This window comes from Wasmannia auropunctata, unplaced genomic scaffold (assembly GCF_000956235.1).
Source record: "Wasmannia auropunctata unplaced genomic scaffold, wasmannia.A_1.0 LD336069.1, whole genome shotgun sequence".
NCBI classification, from domain to species: domain Eukaryota; kingdom Metazoa; phylum Arthropoda; class Insecta; order Hymenoptera; family Formicidae; genus Wasmannia; species Wasmannia auropunctata.
The window spans coordinates 1,731,307-1,745,590 of record NW_012026821.1 but is presented as its reverse complement, the minus strand read 5'-3'; the positions used below and the strand labels follow the sequence as shown (position 1 = coordinate 1,745,590).

The 14,284-nt window shown below is 39.5% G+C and overlaps 3 protein-coding genes across 3 annotated transcripts; 1 reads left to right on the top strand and 2 right to left on the bottom strand.

Moving 5' to 3' along the window:
- Window positions 1-214: 214 nt before the first annotated feature.
- On the top strand, window positions 215-7,896 carry LOC105450086 (1-acyl-sn-glycerol-3-phosphate acyltransferase alpha). The gene is made up of 4 exons (XM_011689733.1): window positions 215-699; window positions 3,033-3,348; window positions 3,438-3,603; window positions 4,133-7,896. Exons 1-4 carry the CDS (start codon window positions 515-517, stop codon window positions 4,282-4,284), a joined length of 819 nt encoding a protein of 272 aa, XP_011688035.1. The 5' UTR covers window positions 215-514; the 3' UTR covers window positions 4,285-7,896.
- A 389-nt stretch (window positions 7,897-8,285) lies between these two features.
- On the bottom strand, window positions 8,286-9,834 carry LOC105450085 (calcyclin-binding protein). The gene is made up of 2 exons (XM_011689732.1): window positions 9,574-9,834; window positions 8,286-9,194 (listed from the first exon to the last, which is right to left on the bottom strand). The coding sequence occupies exons 1-2, from the start codon at window positions 9,592-9,594 to the stop codon at window positions 8,535-8,537; spliced, it is 681 nt and encodes a 226-aa protein (XP_011688034.1). The 5' UTR covers window positions 9,595-9,834; the 3' UTR covers window positions 8,286-8,534.
- A 616-nt stretch (window positions 9,835-10,450) lies between these two features.
- LOC105450084 (ATP-binding cassette sub-family F member 1) lies at window positions 10,451-14,239 on the bottom strand. Its single transcript, XM_011689731.1, has 5 exons — window positions 13,730-14,239; window positions 12,573-12,798; window positions 11,734-12,379; window positions 11,467-11,645; window positions 10,451-11,135 (listed from the first exon to the last, which is right to left on the bottom strand). The coding sequence occupies exons 1-5, from the start codon at window positions 14,122-14,124 to the stop codon at window positions 10,641-10,643; spliced, it is 1,941 nt and encodes a 646-aa protein (XP_011688033.1). The 5' UTR covers window positions 14,125-14,239; the 3' UTR covers window positions 10,451-10,640.
- Window positions 14,240-14,284: the final 45 nt, after the last annotated feature.

Here is a 14,284-nt window from a genome sequence, read left to right as displayed (position 1 = left end):
GCGACGAAAATTGGCGTCCTCGTGTTTACCCGTGCGGAGCCGAGGCCAGCCATGCTGGCGCGCGGATGCGCGAGGCCGGGGTGATCGCGGCTAGTAGGGGGTAGTAGAAAACGCGCGCGCCGAGGGTCTCTCTCCCCCTTTGCGAAACGGCGCGGCGCGTTTAACGTTTCGCCGCCGAACGGACGGCAGCAGGGGCGGCAGGCACCTCACTCAGTGCTCCGCTTGCGCAGCAGCGTGTCGCGTCGCGACAGCTCCGAGGGATCCCGTCGGGTGGCATCGCGTCGTCGGAAGCCCCGCCAAGTCTCTCTCTCGGGCGAGGGAGCGGCGGTGCCCTGCGCGGCGAGTCTGGTCGTGTGTAATAAAAGTCGCGTGAGCGTAATCGCGGGCGGAAGGAAAGAGGAGAGAGAAAAGGAAGGAAGGAAGGAAAAAAAAGGGGGGAGGAGTTCGCGTGTCGAAAAATCCGTCGTCTCTCGCGCCACGTTCGCGTCGTCCTCTCTTGGGATCCTCGCGGAAGATGGCTCCGTCGTGCTTCGAAGTCATCCTCGTCGGCTTCATCCTCGTGCTGCCGTTTCTGTACGAGACCAGCCGCACCTTCCGCTACTACCTGAAGTTCCTCATTTACTATAGCATCGTGATGATGAACGCGGTCCTGCTCATGCCCGTCCTCTCGCTGCGGCCCGGCAACGTCAAGAACTACGTGTCAGTATACGGTATTACGGTACACTCCCCGCGATCGATCGATATTGTTATGTTGTCACACGTCGCGCGCGTTCGCGCGCCCACTCGCCAGCTCTCCCGTCTCTCTCTCTCTCTCTCTCTCTCTCTCGTTTCTCCGATTCTCTCCCCGTCCGAGACAGCCATCACCTTCGACACCTTCGTCGCGGCGCGTTTTGTTTTCCTCCGCAACGCGGGTAGAGCTTTTGACAGGACGTCGCGACGGAGATCGCCGCCGGGACGGCCGCGAGAATTTATTGACCGGCCGCTTGTTCCAGTGGGTGGCGGTGATGGTGGTGCCGGCGCGCGCGGTGTTTGTGATTGTTGCTGCAAGTATCATATCGTGACAAACGACGGCGATGCTGGTACTGAATGGGAGACGGGGGAGAGGGAGAGAGAGGGAGATAGAGGGGAGGATTTAAACTTATTGTGCCCCCGGAGCTGTGTCATATGGGAGAAAATGAGTCGCTTCCCATAATAATGGCAGAGCTCTCCGCTACAAATAAAACGACAAATGCCCAAGGGATATATTTAAGTCTCCTCGACCGGTAGAGGCTGCCAGTAGAAATTGCGAGAAAAGCCTCCCAAGTGTGTATAGAAGTAATTATTGAGGGTTGGCCGAGTGTGCAGGAGATCAGCGACACTCCCGACGGTGTAACGGCTGCTATATTTAGCTTGTTGACATTGAATATTTTTACTAGATTAGTTTGCTCGGATCCAGACGCCCGTTTGGGGTCTAGTACTTTATTATGTTATCAAGTATCAGCACTGAATCTATATCTATTAGAATTTGCATGCACTAATATTTGATCCTTATTAATTAAACGGCGTAATCAATATATCGAAAGATAGAAAGGATAATTTTTGAAATCTATGCAATACGCCAATACCTCAATATATTTTGGCATTTAAATATTTGAAGCGATTCGAATATTGAAATTTGGTTTTTTTAATCAATTGATTGTATTAAAAAAATATATATGTATATTTCGTCAAACTGTTCTGTACTTTTCACTCTAATTTATTTAAAATGAAAAAAAGACAGGCAAATGACATCACCCAGACAATATTTTTTAGTTGATTTTTAGAACATTTAGATAGCTCTTGCAGAAGTGCCTAAAAGACATCTTGCCTAAAAGACGTCTCGTGCGTCAATTTTAGATTTTGGCTGTGTGGCTGTCTTTCAAAAATACAAAGACGAAGTCGTTGAATCAGTCTTAAAACAACTATTTCTGACGTAAATGAACCTCGCTCTCTGAATCATATATAGCGAGTAAAGATCTTGATAAAAAAAAAAACATAGATATTTCAAAGATTTAGTATACAGTACAAAGATTCCTTCAGCTCTTTAACACTTCTAAAGAATTCCAAAGAGTTAAACATACACAAGTCAAAGTTTAATAAGATAAATGTTTTGTTGCACCGACTTGCGTCTTCGAACTTGATTTACACAGAGAGAATGAGAGAGAGAGAGAGAGAGAGAGAGAGAAATACGGCACAGTGTAAATCCATAATTCAAACTGTCCAATCTAAGAGATTGAAGAATAGATCTTTATTTTTTTCTCTCGAAATTGTTTGTGTCGCATCTAAATGATATTCATATTAGTCAACTCGTTCATCCATTAGTCTATTTTAATACATATATGTATATGTGAATGCTTAATTAAATGTTTACGCTTAAAATGTAATTTTTTAGAATACTGATTTAATATTCTCTTACAAAAACATATCAATATCGAAGAAATATAAGCAAGAATGGAATTATGAAAGAAAAGAAACTAAAGACTACCACTTAACACGATTATTTTTCTACATAAATATATATTATAAATATATATTATAATTTAAATTTGTATTGTGTTGTGTAATTTTTGATTAACGAATGATTAAGCACATGTTATCAATGGCAATAAAGAAACGTCATCACAGCAATTCCGTCAACACCAAGGAATTAGAAAAACGAGTTTTATTTGCATGATTTATATATTTACATTTTCTACACGCGCATTTATAATAGTTCGTAAAATCATTATACGCGCGAAAATAGAATAAATATTTATCTTATCTTATAATATATACACACACACACACATATATATAGAGAGATAAAATTTAAGTGCTGACCAATGAATCAGGCACCTTTTATCTTCAAACGGTTATTTTTTGATAAATTTGCACATAAGGAAGCTTATAAATTATAATTATCCTTTTATCTACACTTCCTTGTACGCGTCTCAAATTATCCGAAACGAAGATGCCTGGTTATTGTTTTATTAAGTTGTATCGGCGGGAGAGATATTTTTTTCTTCTACTTGCAGACTGGCGTCATCGGTATGCCATCACATTAGCACTCTGCTAGGTCTGCGATGGGAACTGCGCGGAAGGGAGCACTTGGAGAAGGATAGGGCTTGCATAATTGTGGCGAATCACCAGAGCTCGCTCGACGTATTGGGGATGTTCGACCTTTGGCCGGTGATGGACAAATGTACCGTCGTCGCCAAGAAGGAGCTCTTCTACGCGTGGCCCTTCGGCCTGTCCGCCTGGTTATGCGGTATGATTTACATCGACAGAATGAACTCCGAGAAAGCGCGATCCGCCCTCAACACCGCCACGAAGGAGATCGCGGATAAGAAGGTAACGAAAGGTCACGCGTGATTCGTGTTGGCCACCATTCGCTTTCCATTATGTTTTTTTTTTGTTTTGTTTATCGCGATGCTTCGCAGATCAAGCTGTGGATATTCCCCGAGGGCACCAGGCACAACACCGGTGAGATACATCCGTTCAAGAAGGGTGCCTTCCACGTCGCGATCAGGTCGCAGTTACCCATACTACCGGTCGTATTCTCCTCTTATTATTTCTTATCCGCGGAAGAGAAGAGATTTGATCCCGGTGAGTAACTTTAAGACTATAAAAAAAAAAAACGACACAGAAACTCGATAATATTAAAAATAAAAGAAAATTCTTAGGAATGAAGGTATTGAAGAATTGAATTTTAAGGAAGTATAAAAGCTCAAAAAATATTAAAAGAAAGGAAAGTCTTGAAAATTTCAAAAATATAGCAACAACTTCGTCAATTTTATGCTCCTTGTTTTCAATGAAGATTTTTTATTTGTAGTTTAACTTATAATATATCGAATAAAAAATTAGAATTTATCGAGGAGTTATCGAATGATATAGAATTGTCCTCTAGAAAGAATATACAACCTGTGAAAATAATATCTTTAATTACTCAAAAATTCCACGCGATTGTCAGAAGCAGTTTAAAATCGACTTTTAAAAAATTATAGAATTTATCGATGAGTCATCGAATAATAGAATTGTTCTCTAGAAAGAATACAATCTGTGAAAATAATTTCTTTTAATTACTCAAAAATTACACGAGATTATCAGAAGCAATTTAAAATCGACTTAATTAAAGGACGCATTCTCGTGACGACATTGCCGCCCATCTCAACTGAGGGACTCGGTACGGACGACGTGGAAGAGTTAATGGAAAAGACACGAAGTGCTATGTGCGAGGTATTTCACGCGACGAGTCGCGAGGTTCAGCAATCCCTTCCTGTCCGGTAAGACGTACAACGAATGATAATTACTGGGAACGAATTCGTCTTTCTAAAAAAACAAGAAAAAAAAATATGAACGAATATACTTCTTCTACAAGGATATTAGCGAATAAGCCTCCACGCGGGAACCAAAGACTAAGCGTCCAAACAGCTAACGTTCTCTTGTGTTATTGGTAACATATAATATTCTATAATTTATAATATCCTATTTTAATGTCTCTCCAACTTAGAGAAAGTCGATAGCGTCAAATTTTGTATCGTGTCCCGTCTACGTTCTTCTCGTTTCTTAATTTATTTCTTAATTTATATATTCAGTTATCGCATAAATCGTGCGAGAATTTAGACGGTTCTTCAGTAAGTTGCTAGTGACTAAGTTATCGAGTAATCTTTATTGTTGGTGTACAATATGTCATTTTGCGACACGCGGTGAAAGCTTATGGACGATTTGGTTGCTGCACAGAACGAACGTTTTAAGTTTAAAGACAAGCATTTTGCAGCGAAAGGGAAAAAAAAATACGCGTGGTAAAATAAGTATACATCAGCCAGAAAAGGGTTGTGCACGCGTCGCTGACGAATTATAAATATCGTTCTTAATTAAATAGATGTAATTTGAAAGAGAGAAATCGCATACGGTATACTCTTTACCGTGAACGCGAGGGCAGTGAAAAAGGAGAAAGACAAAAAGGACTTTCGATATGTTTATCATGATTTTTCGTAGAGTTACGAATTGTAAATATGATTCGTTAGAATGCATTTTTTATATAAATTATGGAAACATTGTTAACGTTTATACTTGACGGTTTGTACTAAATTCCATTAGATATACTTTGCTATGTATAAGATACGCTTGTACATTCCCACTCGTCTGTTTTATGCTTCCACTTGTTTCCATATGATTGTCTGTAAAGTGATTATAGGGTACATATAATTATAGGAGAAATGCACTTTTTTAATTTCAATATCAAATATCTAAAAAGAGAAGAAACATTTCAATGCAACGTTTTTTCGGGCGACTATCCTGAAATGTAGGTATATATTTCCCTCTCAAGTACGAAATGTAATTTAAACTTTGGTTGTTAATCGACTCGTCATTGTAAATCGAGATAACTGTTCATAATCAGATAATAAGAGAAATAATATTTTAATCGAAAGATAATATATATTAAATCTTCGAGGCACATTATAATCACATTGTGCTGCAATTATGTACATACGTTTTCACCTACGATTAGTTACGATCGCGATACTGCGATAATGCATGGTAAATCTTTTCGACATTGAACTTTAGTCCATGAGCATTCCTCGGACGATTTATTTGCACTTTTAATTGCATGGTAACTCCTCTATTGTCTATATATAACGCGGACGAAAAATACTGCATCCTATATGGACATTAAGGCAACATCTTACTTTTACATTATTTTCCAAATGGCGATTGTGTTCAGTTTAGCGTAGTTTACATAATGTTTTTCTGCTAATATCTTCTCAGCAACATTTTTTTAATGCGACTGATAGCACTAGTGATAGCTGAACCAAAAAAAAATATTGTTGGCAAGAAAGCATTACGCAAATTGCGCTTATATTTTTCTTCCAAGAGAGTTCGTTGCTAGGATTCAGAAATGTAAGACATCAAATTTCGCATTTGGTGTCTCGTTCTCTTGATATTGTACGAGAAAAGAATGCGTTTGCTGTAGAAATCATAAACGCTTGCTCACGGCCGCAAACTCCAGGCTATCGCGTATCAACGATCAAATATATAACGATCTACGCGATGATTCAATCGTTTGCGCGACTTCCGCATTGTGTTACCGTTTATATTCGGCATCAAATATCAATCTTCTTGTGAGCTGCAACGATCACACGATAGACGTAGCACAATCCGAGCAATGCTAGAGTTGGTTTCGTTTAAAATGAGAGTAATATATTGACTTTCAGTAGCCTATAATTTTTAAATGGATATACTCAAGCGGAGAGCTTATGTTTTAGCGTATTATACAAACACAGATGTTTTAAGATTTCGATTATCTGATCAGTCAAATGTGACCTAAACTATCAACGCGAACACACATTTTTAATTTTAATTGTCACGTAAATCGAAAAGACATTTTTTGGGAAAACTGTAATCTTGGTTTTTAAATTCTTTGTCCTTTCGTGCTTACGGTTCACGTTAACGTGATCGTATGCCATCTTGGGCAGCTGATTAGTCACAATAAATGCAAAACAAATGCGTAACACGCATTGATTTTCAAAATTTAATTTGTATTACTTTACGAATGTGAACGGTTCAACACATACGGTGACATGTATCTTTTTAAGTGTAATTTTTAGACTATGTAAGACTCCGCGTACATTCTTCTCGTTGCGGCTGTTATGTTATTTATTATTATTATTATATATATTATTATATAAGATATTCGTCATGATGATTAAGTTGCAGGACTATTTTTATATTATGACCAAAAAAATGTCTCGAGATATATAGGCCATTGCGAAATCTTGTTTACATCCGTTTTTCTCGGATATTTCTTAGTCTCGAAAAGACGTTTCGATAATAACGTATTAATACACGAAAGCGTCGCGACATTGCGATATCCGATAGAAAAGAAACGTAATCTACGAAGGATTTGGAAATTTCGAGACCTCGTGTTAATCGAACGTATTATATAGATGTAATCAAGTAAACATTCGGAAACTCTTTCGTACGAATCGCGTCGCGTGTTATCTTCCTGATAAATAAAAAGAAAACGCACAATTTTCAATCGTACGCTGTTAACGCTGCGTCTCTAATGTATGTACGATTTCTATAGCGTAATCGAATAATATTTCGTGCATAGACAATTTGAAGTGAAGTTTTTGCCATTTAGAAACCTGAGAAATAAAAAAATAACTTTCTTTTTTGAATTTACGAGTATTGTCGACGTCTGTTTTCCTTCTCGAGAATAGTATAAGTTAATAGCATAAGTTTCATTATCAATTTATTGATGTGTGCCGCGTTAATTATTTATTGCGTGACGATTAAATTGCAGATACGTAAAGACTATCTGCGATTCATTGAAAATCGCGCTTACAAATATCTCCAATGATACTACATTTGACGAGAACGTCGTCCACCAAAGATTTATCATCTCAGTGCCAATTTGCAAAAAAAAAAGAGAAGAAACGGCTGTCGCACGATAGTTTCATAGGCTTTGCATTATTCTTAAGTAGACACGGAAGTGTAGATTTGAGTTTTTTTTTTTTAAACTGCAAGTGCATTGATTGATGGTTTTACGAGAGAACGTTATGTAAAGCTAGCGTAGCTTATTATTCCAAAGAGTTTTGTACTTGGGCTGTGCATTTGTCATTATGTAATATTAATATAAATCGATTGACCATGGTATTCGATTGAACTTAACGAACATTAAATGACATTCGCAAACAGCAGAGAATTCAACCAACTGTTGTATCCCGTATGTCATAATAAATCTTTCATTTGTCTGCGAAGCGAGATCCACAGTTGATCGAGCTTGTTCAAGAATGTTTTGTATATTACATCGATTACAAGATAATCACAATGTAAATTAAAGAATGGTTTGCAAAGTTGCAAGAGCAGATAATAAAGATACCTGATTTTAGTTAATTGGGGACGTGTGGTTTTATTGATTTCTCCAACATACAACCGGACGTAAGTAAAATAATCCATCGAAAAGAAATGCAAATATTAGCAGTACGAATAATTTTTTCCAACAGTTTGACGTCAGTGTTGCGACAATGGTGTAACTATTCGTAAACATAAGAGAACAATATTTATTCATCCTCAACAATAAACATGTCAAAAAAAGGAAATAAAATATTTCACAAATCAATTATTTTATATAATTTAAAAATTATATATTTTAATTGTATTTGAAATATAATTTTTAAATTATATAAAAATAATTGATTAATTCATAACTGAATATATTTTTATTGTATACTCGTAAATCATATAATTGCTTGCAAGAATAAAATATCTGAATTTTTATTTTCTTCAATTTTGCAATTAGGTTAAAGAAACTTTTCTTAATCTGCTTAAGATTGAAAACTTGTAGTTACATCAATGCCATTATTTACTCTCTTTACGGCGAAGTAAGGACAAATATGTATGCTTTTCTATATTCTCGTTTTCTTGAGCATTATTCTAGAATTTACACTTATTACATACTACCTTCTTAACGTATCAAAAAAAAAAAAAAAAAGAAATACATAAAACGTATTTAGATTAGATCGATACTGAAATTACAAGTTCAACGTCGCATTGTCCATCCTCTGTTTCTCCTGGCTCTCGGTCCACGCCTTCGCTATCGTTTTCTTCATCTCGTCGTCACCGTCCTGATACATCTTCTTCATAAGATTCATCAGGCTGGCGCTGGGATCGCTGTCCTCGCCCAGCTCGGGCATGGACGGCGACTTGGCGTCCTTGATTCTCTTCTCCACCAACGTGACGTGCGACCAATCCTTTGCGACCTTCTTCACGAGCGACACGACGATCATGTCGGTCTTCACTTTAAAGTCACTCTTCTCGGTGTCGATCTCCGCGCACAGATTGTTAATCGGCAAGTGATAATTTTTGTTTTCCAGCCCGAGTACGCGCAGATCCAGAGATCTCTCTGTGAAATTACAGACGACGGCTTCCTTGGGCAGCTGATGAACGTTGCTCAGCGTTATGTAAATCTTCATCGTCCCTTTCGTCTGGTCCCACCCGTAGTTGTTCAGTTTCACCTCGTAGCACTTTTGGGCAGTGTTGAGCGAAGGAGTTGTCGCGGATGTACCTTTCTGTTCCTGTAACTTTGCCATCTCCGTCTGCAGCTTCCTAATTTCCAGCGTTAATGTATCTTTGATTCGTTGTCTCTTGGCCTGCTCGAGTAACCTGTTGAGTTCCTCGATATCCAATTTCATCTGTGGAGAAGAATATTAAAATATTGCTAAAATAAAACACTTCATCTAGCAAAGAAATGGTTAAGTTAAATTAAATCTGCAATAATCTCTTAAAGGTCTTTCTCATATTTTCTTTAAAATTGCCATTCATAACATGTAGTACATTTTTTTAAACAGTTCTTATGTTATCGATGTTACATTCCAAAGAATTTTTTTCAATCATGTATCAAGAAACGGGCTCCGAATTATAGCACTATTTAACGTGCCAAACTCAATTTATAATCATATTTTGTCCCCTTTTTTCTCTTTCGAAATGTGAGTATAAATCGGATCTCACTTTACATGCATACAAGTGCAAAAAAAGTGTGTAATTGAAAATTGAGATAATGATAATATTCACCTCGTCGGCCTTCGTTGCCATTGTTGTTGACTTCAGAATGTTGCTAGATTTTACGTAATGTGTATCAATACCGGGACGTAATGGGTGTTACCGAACTGATCTCCAAAGATCACTTTTCCGCAAAATGCAAGAGGCTGCAAAATGAGTCAAAACAGAGTAGACCGGCTGCCCAAATCTTTTAGAATTTTCTCCGTTGGGGTTAGTGGTCAGTGCAGTGCAGCAGTGATTCAGAGAGGGAGAAGATACGTATATAGATTATAGACTTGGCGTTATAACACCTCGAATCTGTTTCTCTGCACTGTCCACACGGTTTGTACTTGATATGAGACAGACATATAATTAAGCGTTGGAGGGAAAAGGAGAGAAGCAGTAGAAGGTGCAGCCGAGGCACACTCTTTGTCACGTGAGTTGCGCCGATTTTGAGCGCTCTAAAAGCACGTATTGTATATGTATTTAAGACCAGTATTTCGTACATTATAGGCCTGTCATTCACAGCTGTACTGTTATTTCTTTTTGTATTTAAAATGAAGATAATGTGTAATTAATGAGAAAAAGGAAATGTATAAAAAATTCTAGCAATAATAAATCTTAGGATAGATCTTAAGATTATTCGAAAAAAATCTTATAAACAATTCACTTATTCTTTTTAAATTAACTTCTTGCATGGCTCATCTTTTCTTTTTTTTTCTCCAACATAGAGAAAAAGAGGAATGATAAACCGTACAAGAAGCTAAAAAGGACAAGCTTATTGCAACGCGGCTATCAATTAGCTATCAACTTGTAAATCTTGTGAACGCACCTCGAAAGAGAGATAATAGATTATATATCGATAGAAGAGAGCAATCTTGGACCGATTAAAAAAAAAAATAACCTAAACTCCGTGTTATTAACAATTTATTTTTTTTTTACATTCGGTCTGCAAGATATTTATAATACAAAATCTGGATCCGGAGCTGTTAGGGCAAACGGGCGTCCGTACGAAGGCTTCGATCGCAATCCAATGATCGCTTTTTGCACATTATTACAGGCCACCAAGATGTCAATTACGCTAATTGGTAATACGACGATTATTGTAGAACGGCAGCGTTCGCGGCTATGCTGGGATTGTTGATGACCTCTCCCAGGCTCTCGAGCAATTCTTTCCTATAGTCGTCGAAATCGCCGTCGATGGCATTGATCTGCTGATTCTCGATCACGTAGAGACAGCATTCCGTATCGCGAATCAGCCGTTCGTCGTGCGAGACGATGATAACGCCGCCCTTGTACTCGTTGATGGCGTCCGCCAGCGCGTCGATGGACTCGATGTCGAGGTTGTTGGTCGGCTCGTCCAGGATCAGCACGTCCGGCGCGTTCAGACAGAGCTCGGCCAACGCAACGCGCGCCTTCTGGCCGCCCGACAGGTCCTTCATCTTGATGGTGTGCGCGTGCGAGCTGAGGCCAAAAGTGCCCAGCTGCTTGCGCGCCTTCTCGTATGGAAGATCGAATAGTCGCATCAGATATTCCGCCGGGGTCTCCTCGGCAGTTAAGTGCTCGCCAGAGTGCTGGTCGAACCTTCCTATCCTCTGTAAATTAACATAATAGATCGTATGCGATGTAAATATTAAGATAAGACATTAAAATAAGATGCTAGAGCAGTCGCCTATTAAACGAAAGATTTGTATTCGATTTCCTGTTACTCTATGTATACGATAAGAAATTCTAGTTGGAAAATATTCCAACAAATCTCGTAACACTGCGACTTTGCGAATTGGAGATCGACAAATAAGAAAATACTAATGATTGAAAATATTTTTAAGAAATATCTTAATTACTTTGTGGATTGAGCAATCGAGTTTGTAGAATGACGAAAGCATGATTTGTTATTTAACAGACATGTGGATCCCTTGCACTTACCAGTCGGTGATTCTTCGTGATTTCGCCCTTCAGAGGAGTTATGTCGCTCATTAGTAACTTCAGGAAGGTAGATTTACCGACGCCGTTAGGACCCAGTATTGCTACTCGAGAACTTAGGTCTATACCGAAGTCCGCGTCGATGAACAACGGTTTCTGTCCTTCGTACCCGAATGTTACATCTGCGAGAAATTGAATATACAAAAAAATTCAATTTATATTTTTCCTTCTTAAGTCTTAATTTATGTGGAAGAAAAATTAATTACATACTTTGAAGACCAAGAATTGGAGGTTGCAACGGTGGAGGATCGGGAAAGCTGAATTTCACGATATACTCCCGCGGTCTTTGCAGCAATTCCGTGGGCCCAGTATCCTCCTCCTGTTTCTGCATTTTCGTTCGATTCTTCTCTTGCTTCCTCGTGAGCGCCTCCTTCTGCTTCTTCTCGGCCTGCTTCTTACTCTGTCCGGCCGCTTTAAGATCCTTCAGGCGCTTCTCCTGCTTCTCGTATGCCTTCACCATTTCCTTCCTCTTCTGCACGTACATCTTTTTGAACATGCTGTAATTTCCCTTGTAATAGTACAACTTCTGCTGATCCAAGTGTATCACGTCCGTGCACACGTTGTCCAGGAAGCTCTGGTCGTGCGACACGACCAGCAGAGTCTTCTTCCAGCCTTGCAAGTAGTTGTCCAGCCAGATGACCGCGTTCAAATCCAAATGATTCGTAGGTTCGTCCAGCAGCAACAGCGTGGGCTCCAAGAAGAGCGCCCGCGCGAGCGAAACACGCATTCGCCAACCGCCGGAGAAGTTCTTCGTCGCGCGATTCTGCATCGCACGGTTGAATCCCAAACCGGCGAGGATCCGCCTGGCTCGCGGCTCCGCCGAGTCCGCTCCAATGGCCTTCAACTCGTCGTACACCTGAAAGTGGCATATAAATCATATTATATCCAAGTTTTCAATATATAGCTGTAATTTTCTTCAAAGAGAGATGGTGTCAAAAACACAGAACGGGAAACTGGGATGGATAACAGAATTACAGATTATAACTGTCCTATAGCTTAGCAATTATTTTCTAGAGAAAAAAAATTCAAAGTTTCATAAAGATGATTACCTCCTGCAATCTGTTCTGCACAGTGGTGTCCCCTTGCTCCGTCAACTCCTCCAACTTCTTGCATTCCGCCTGAAGCTCTATGCACTTCACATCAGCATTGAGCACCACTTCTACAGCCGGAGTGTCGTCCGCTATGACCTCTTGTTCACAATACAGGACATCTATCGTAGGTGGGATATTAAAGGCTCTTTTGGCTATATGGCGGAGCAAGGTAGTTTTGCCGTGACTGCGAATAAAAAACAATATCAAATGTGACATACTTTTCATAGGAAATGTTACCATTTTTATAAAATATATAATTTCCACAATGTTATATAAGTAAATTTATATCATGACACAATGATATCTATAAAATATTTAATCTGAGGGCTATATATACTCTCTCTATATATTTTTGTACATATAAACTATATTAGGGTTTTCGATCTTTGAATATTTTTATACATAACTCTGACACAACGCAACTTTTCAGCAAACTTATTTCTAGGAAAATTAAACATCAAGAAAATTGATTATGAAATCAAAATCTACTTGCAAAAATCGCTAAATTGCAAAATGTAAGACATGAATAGCGAAAACTCCTTAAGTTTTACGAGTCTTTTGATAATCGTCATTTAACATGTCACTAACGTGTTTTACAGGGCTGGTGATTTGCTTCGAAGGCTTCGACATTAAAATCTTTGAATTCTTTCGAAGCTTCGAAGTTTAAAGTGCCTTCGAAGTTTCGAAATTTCGAAAAATACATTCGTGCAAATGATAAATTTATTCAGAAAATTTACAAATATTGTAAATAAAAAGAATTAATATATATACGAAATTATTCCTGAAAAATTTGAAAGTATTACAACTTGAAATGTCACAAATTAATAATTAAACTGGATACATGTGTAAACAAAGAAAGATAATGATCGATAAAACTAATAAAGAAAATTCGAATTTTTAAAACTTTAAAATTTTGTATTTTTCAAAACTTCGAAACTTCGAAGCTTCGAAGGCACCTTAAACTTCGAAAGGTCGAAGTTAACGTCGAGGCTTCGAATTCCTTCGAAGCTTGAAATATTCAAAGTGAGCAAAAAGTAACAGCCCTACTTTATATAAGTAAGCAACTTAGATCTCTACATAGTCCATTGGATACGAAAAACAAAACGAGAGCGTACCCGTTCGGTCCCACAAGTCCGTACCGCCTGCCCTGCGCGATGATCAGGCTGGCGTTGGTGAAGAGCTCCTTGCCCTTGGCCGCGATGCTGAAGTTCTCCACCTTGATGTCGACCGCGTTGTCCAGCTGCTGATTGCTGCGCTGCTGCGTCTGGCTCTGCGAGATCGTGAAGTTGGACTCGAGCTCGCTGTGGCCCTGCCCGCCCGCCCTCGTCAGCATCTCCATCGTCCGCTCGTACTCCTGCTGCTTCTTCAGCTTCTTCTTCTCCTTGTGCGTCAGCTTCTTGCTCGGCGTCTCCCCCACGTCGAGCTCCACGTCCGCGATCTTCGCCGCGACGTCGTCGGCCGCTCCATTCTCGATCGCGTCGCCGTTCCTGCTCTTGATTTTGCCCGACATCGTCGCCGTCGGTCGTCCGTTCGTCTCCTCCGCGGCCCGTCGTTGTACGCCTCGCCAGCTGGAGTCTGGACTCGCACGATCACTCGCACGCCTTAACCTAACCTAACCTCACTTTTTCCGCGTGCGCAGCACGACGGCGAGGAGGACAGGGGAGGGGGGG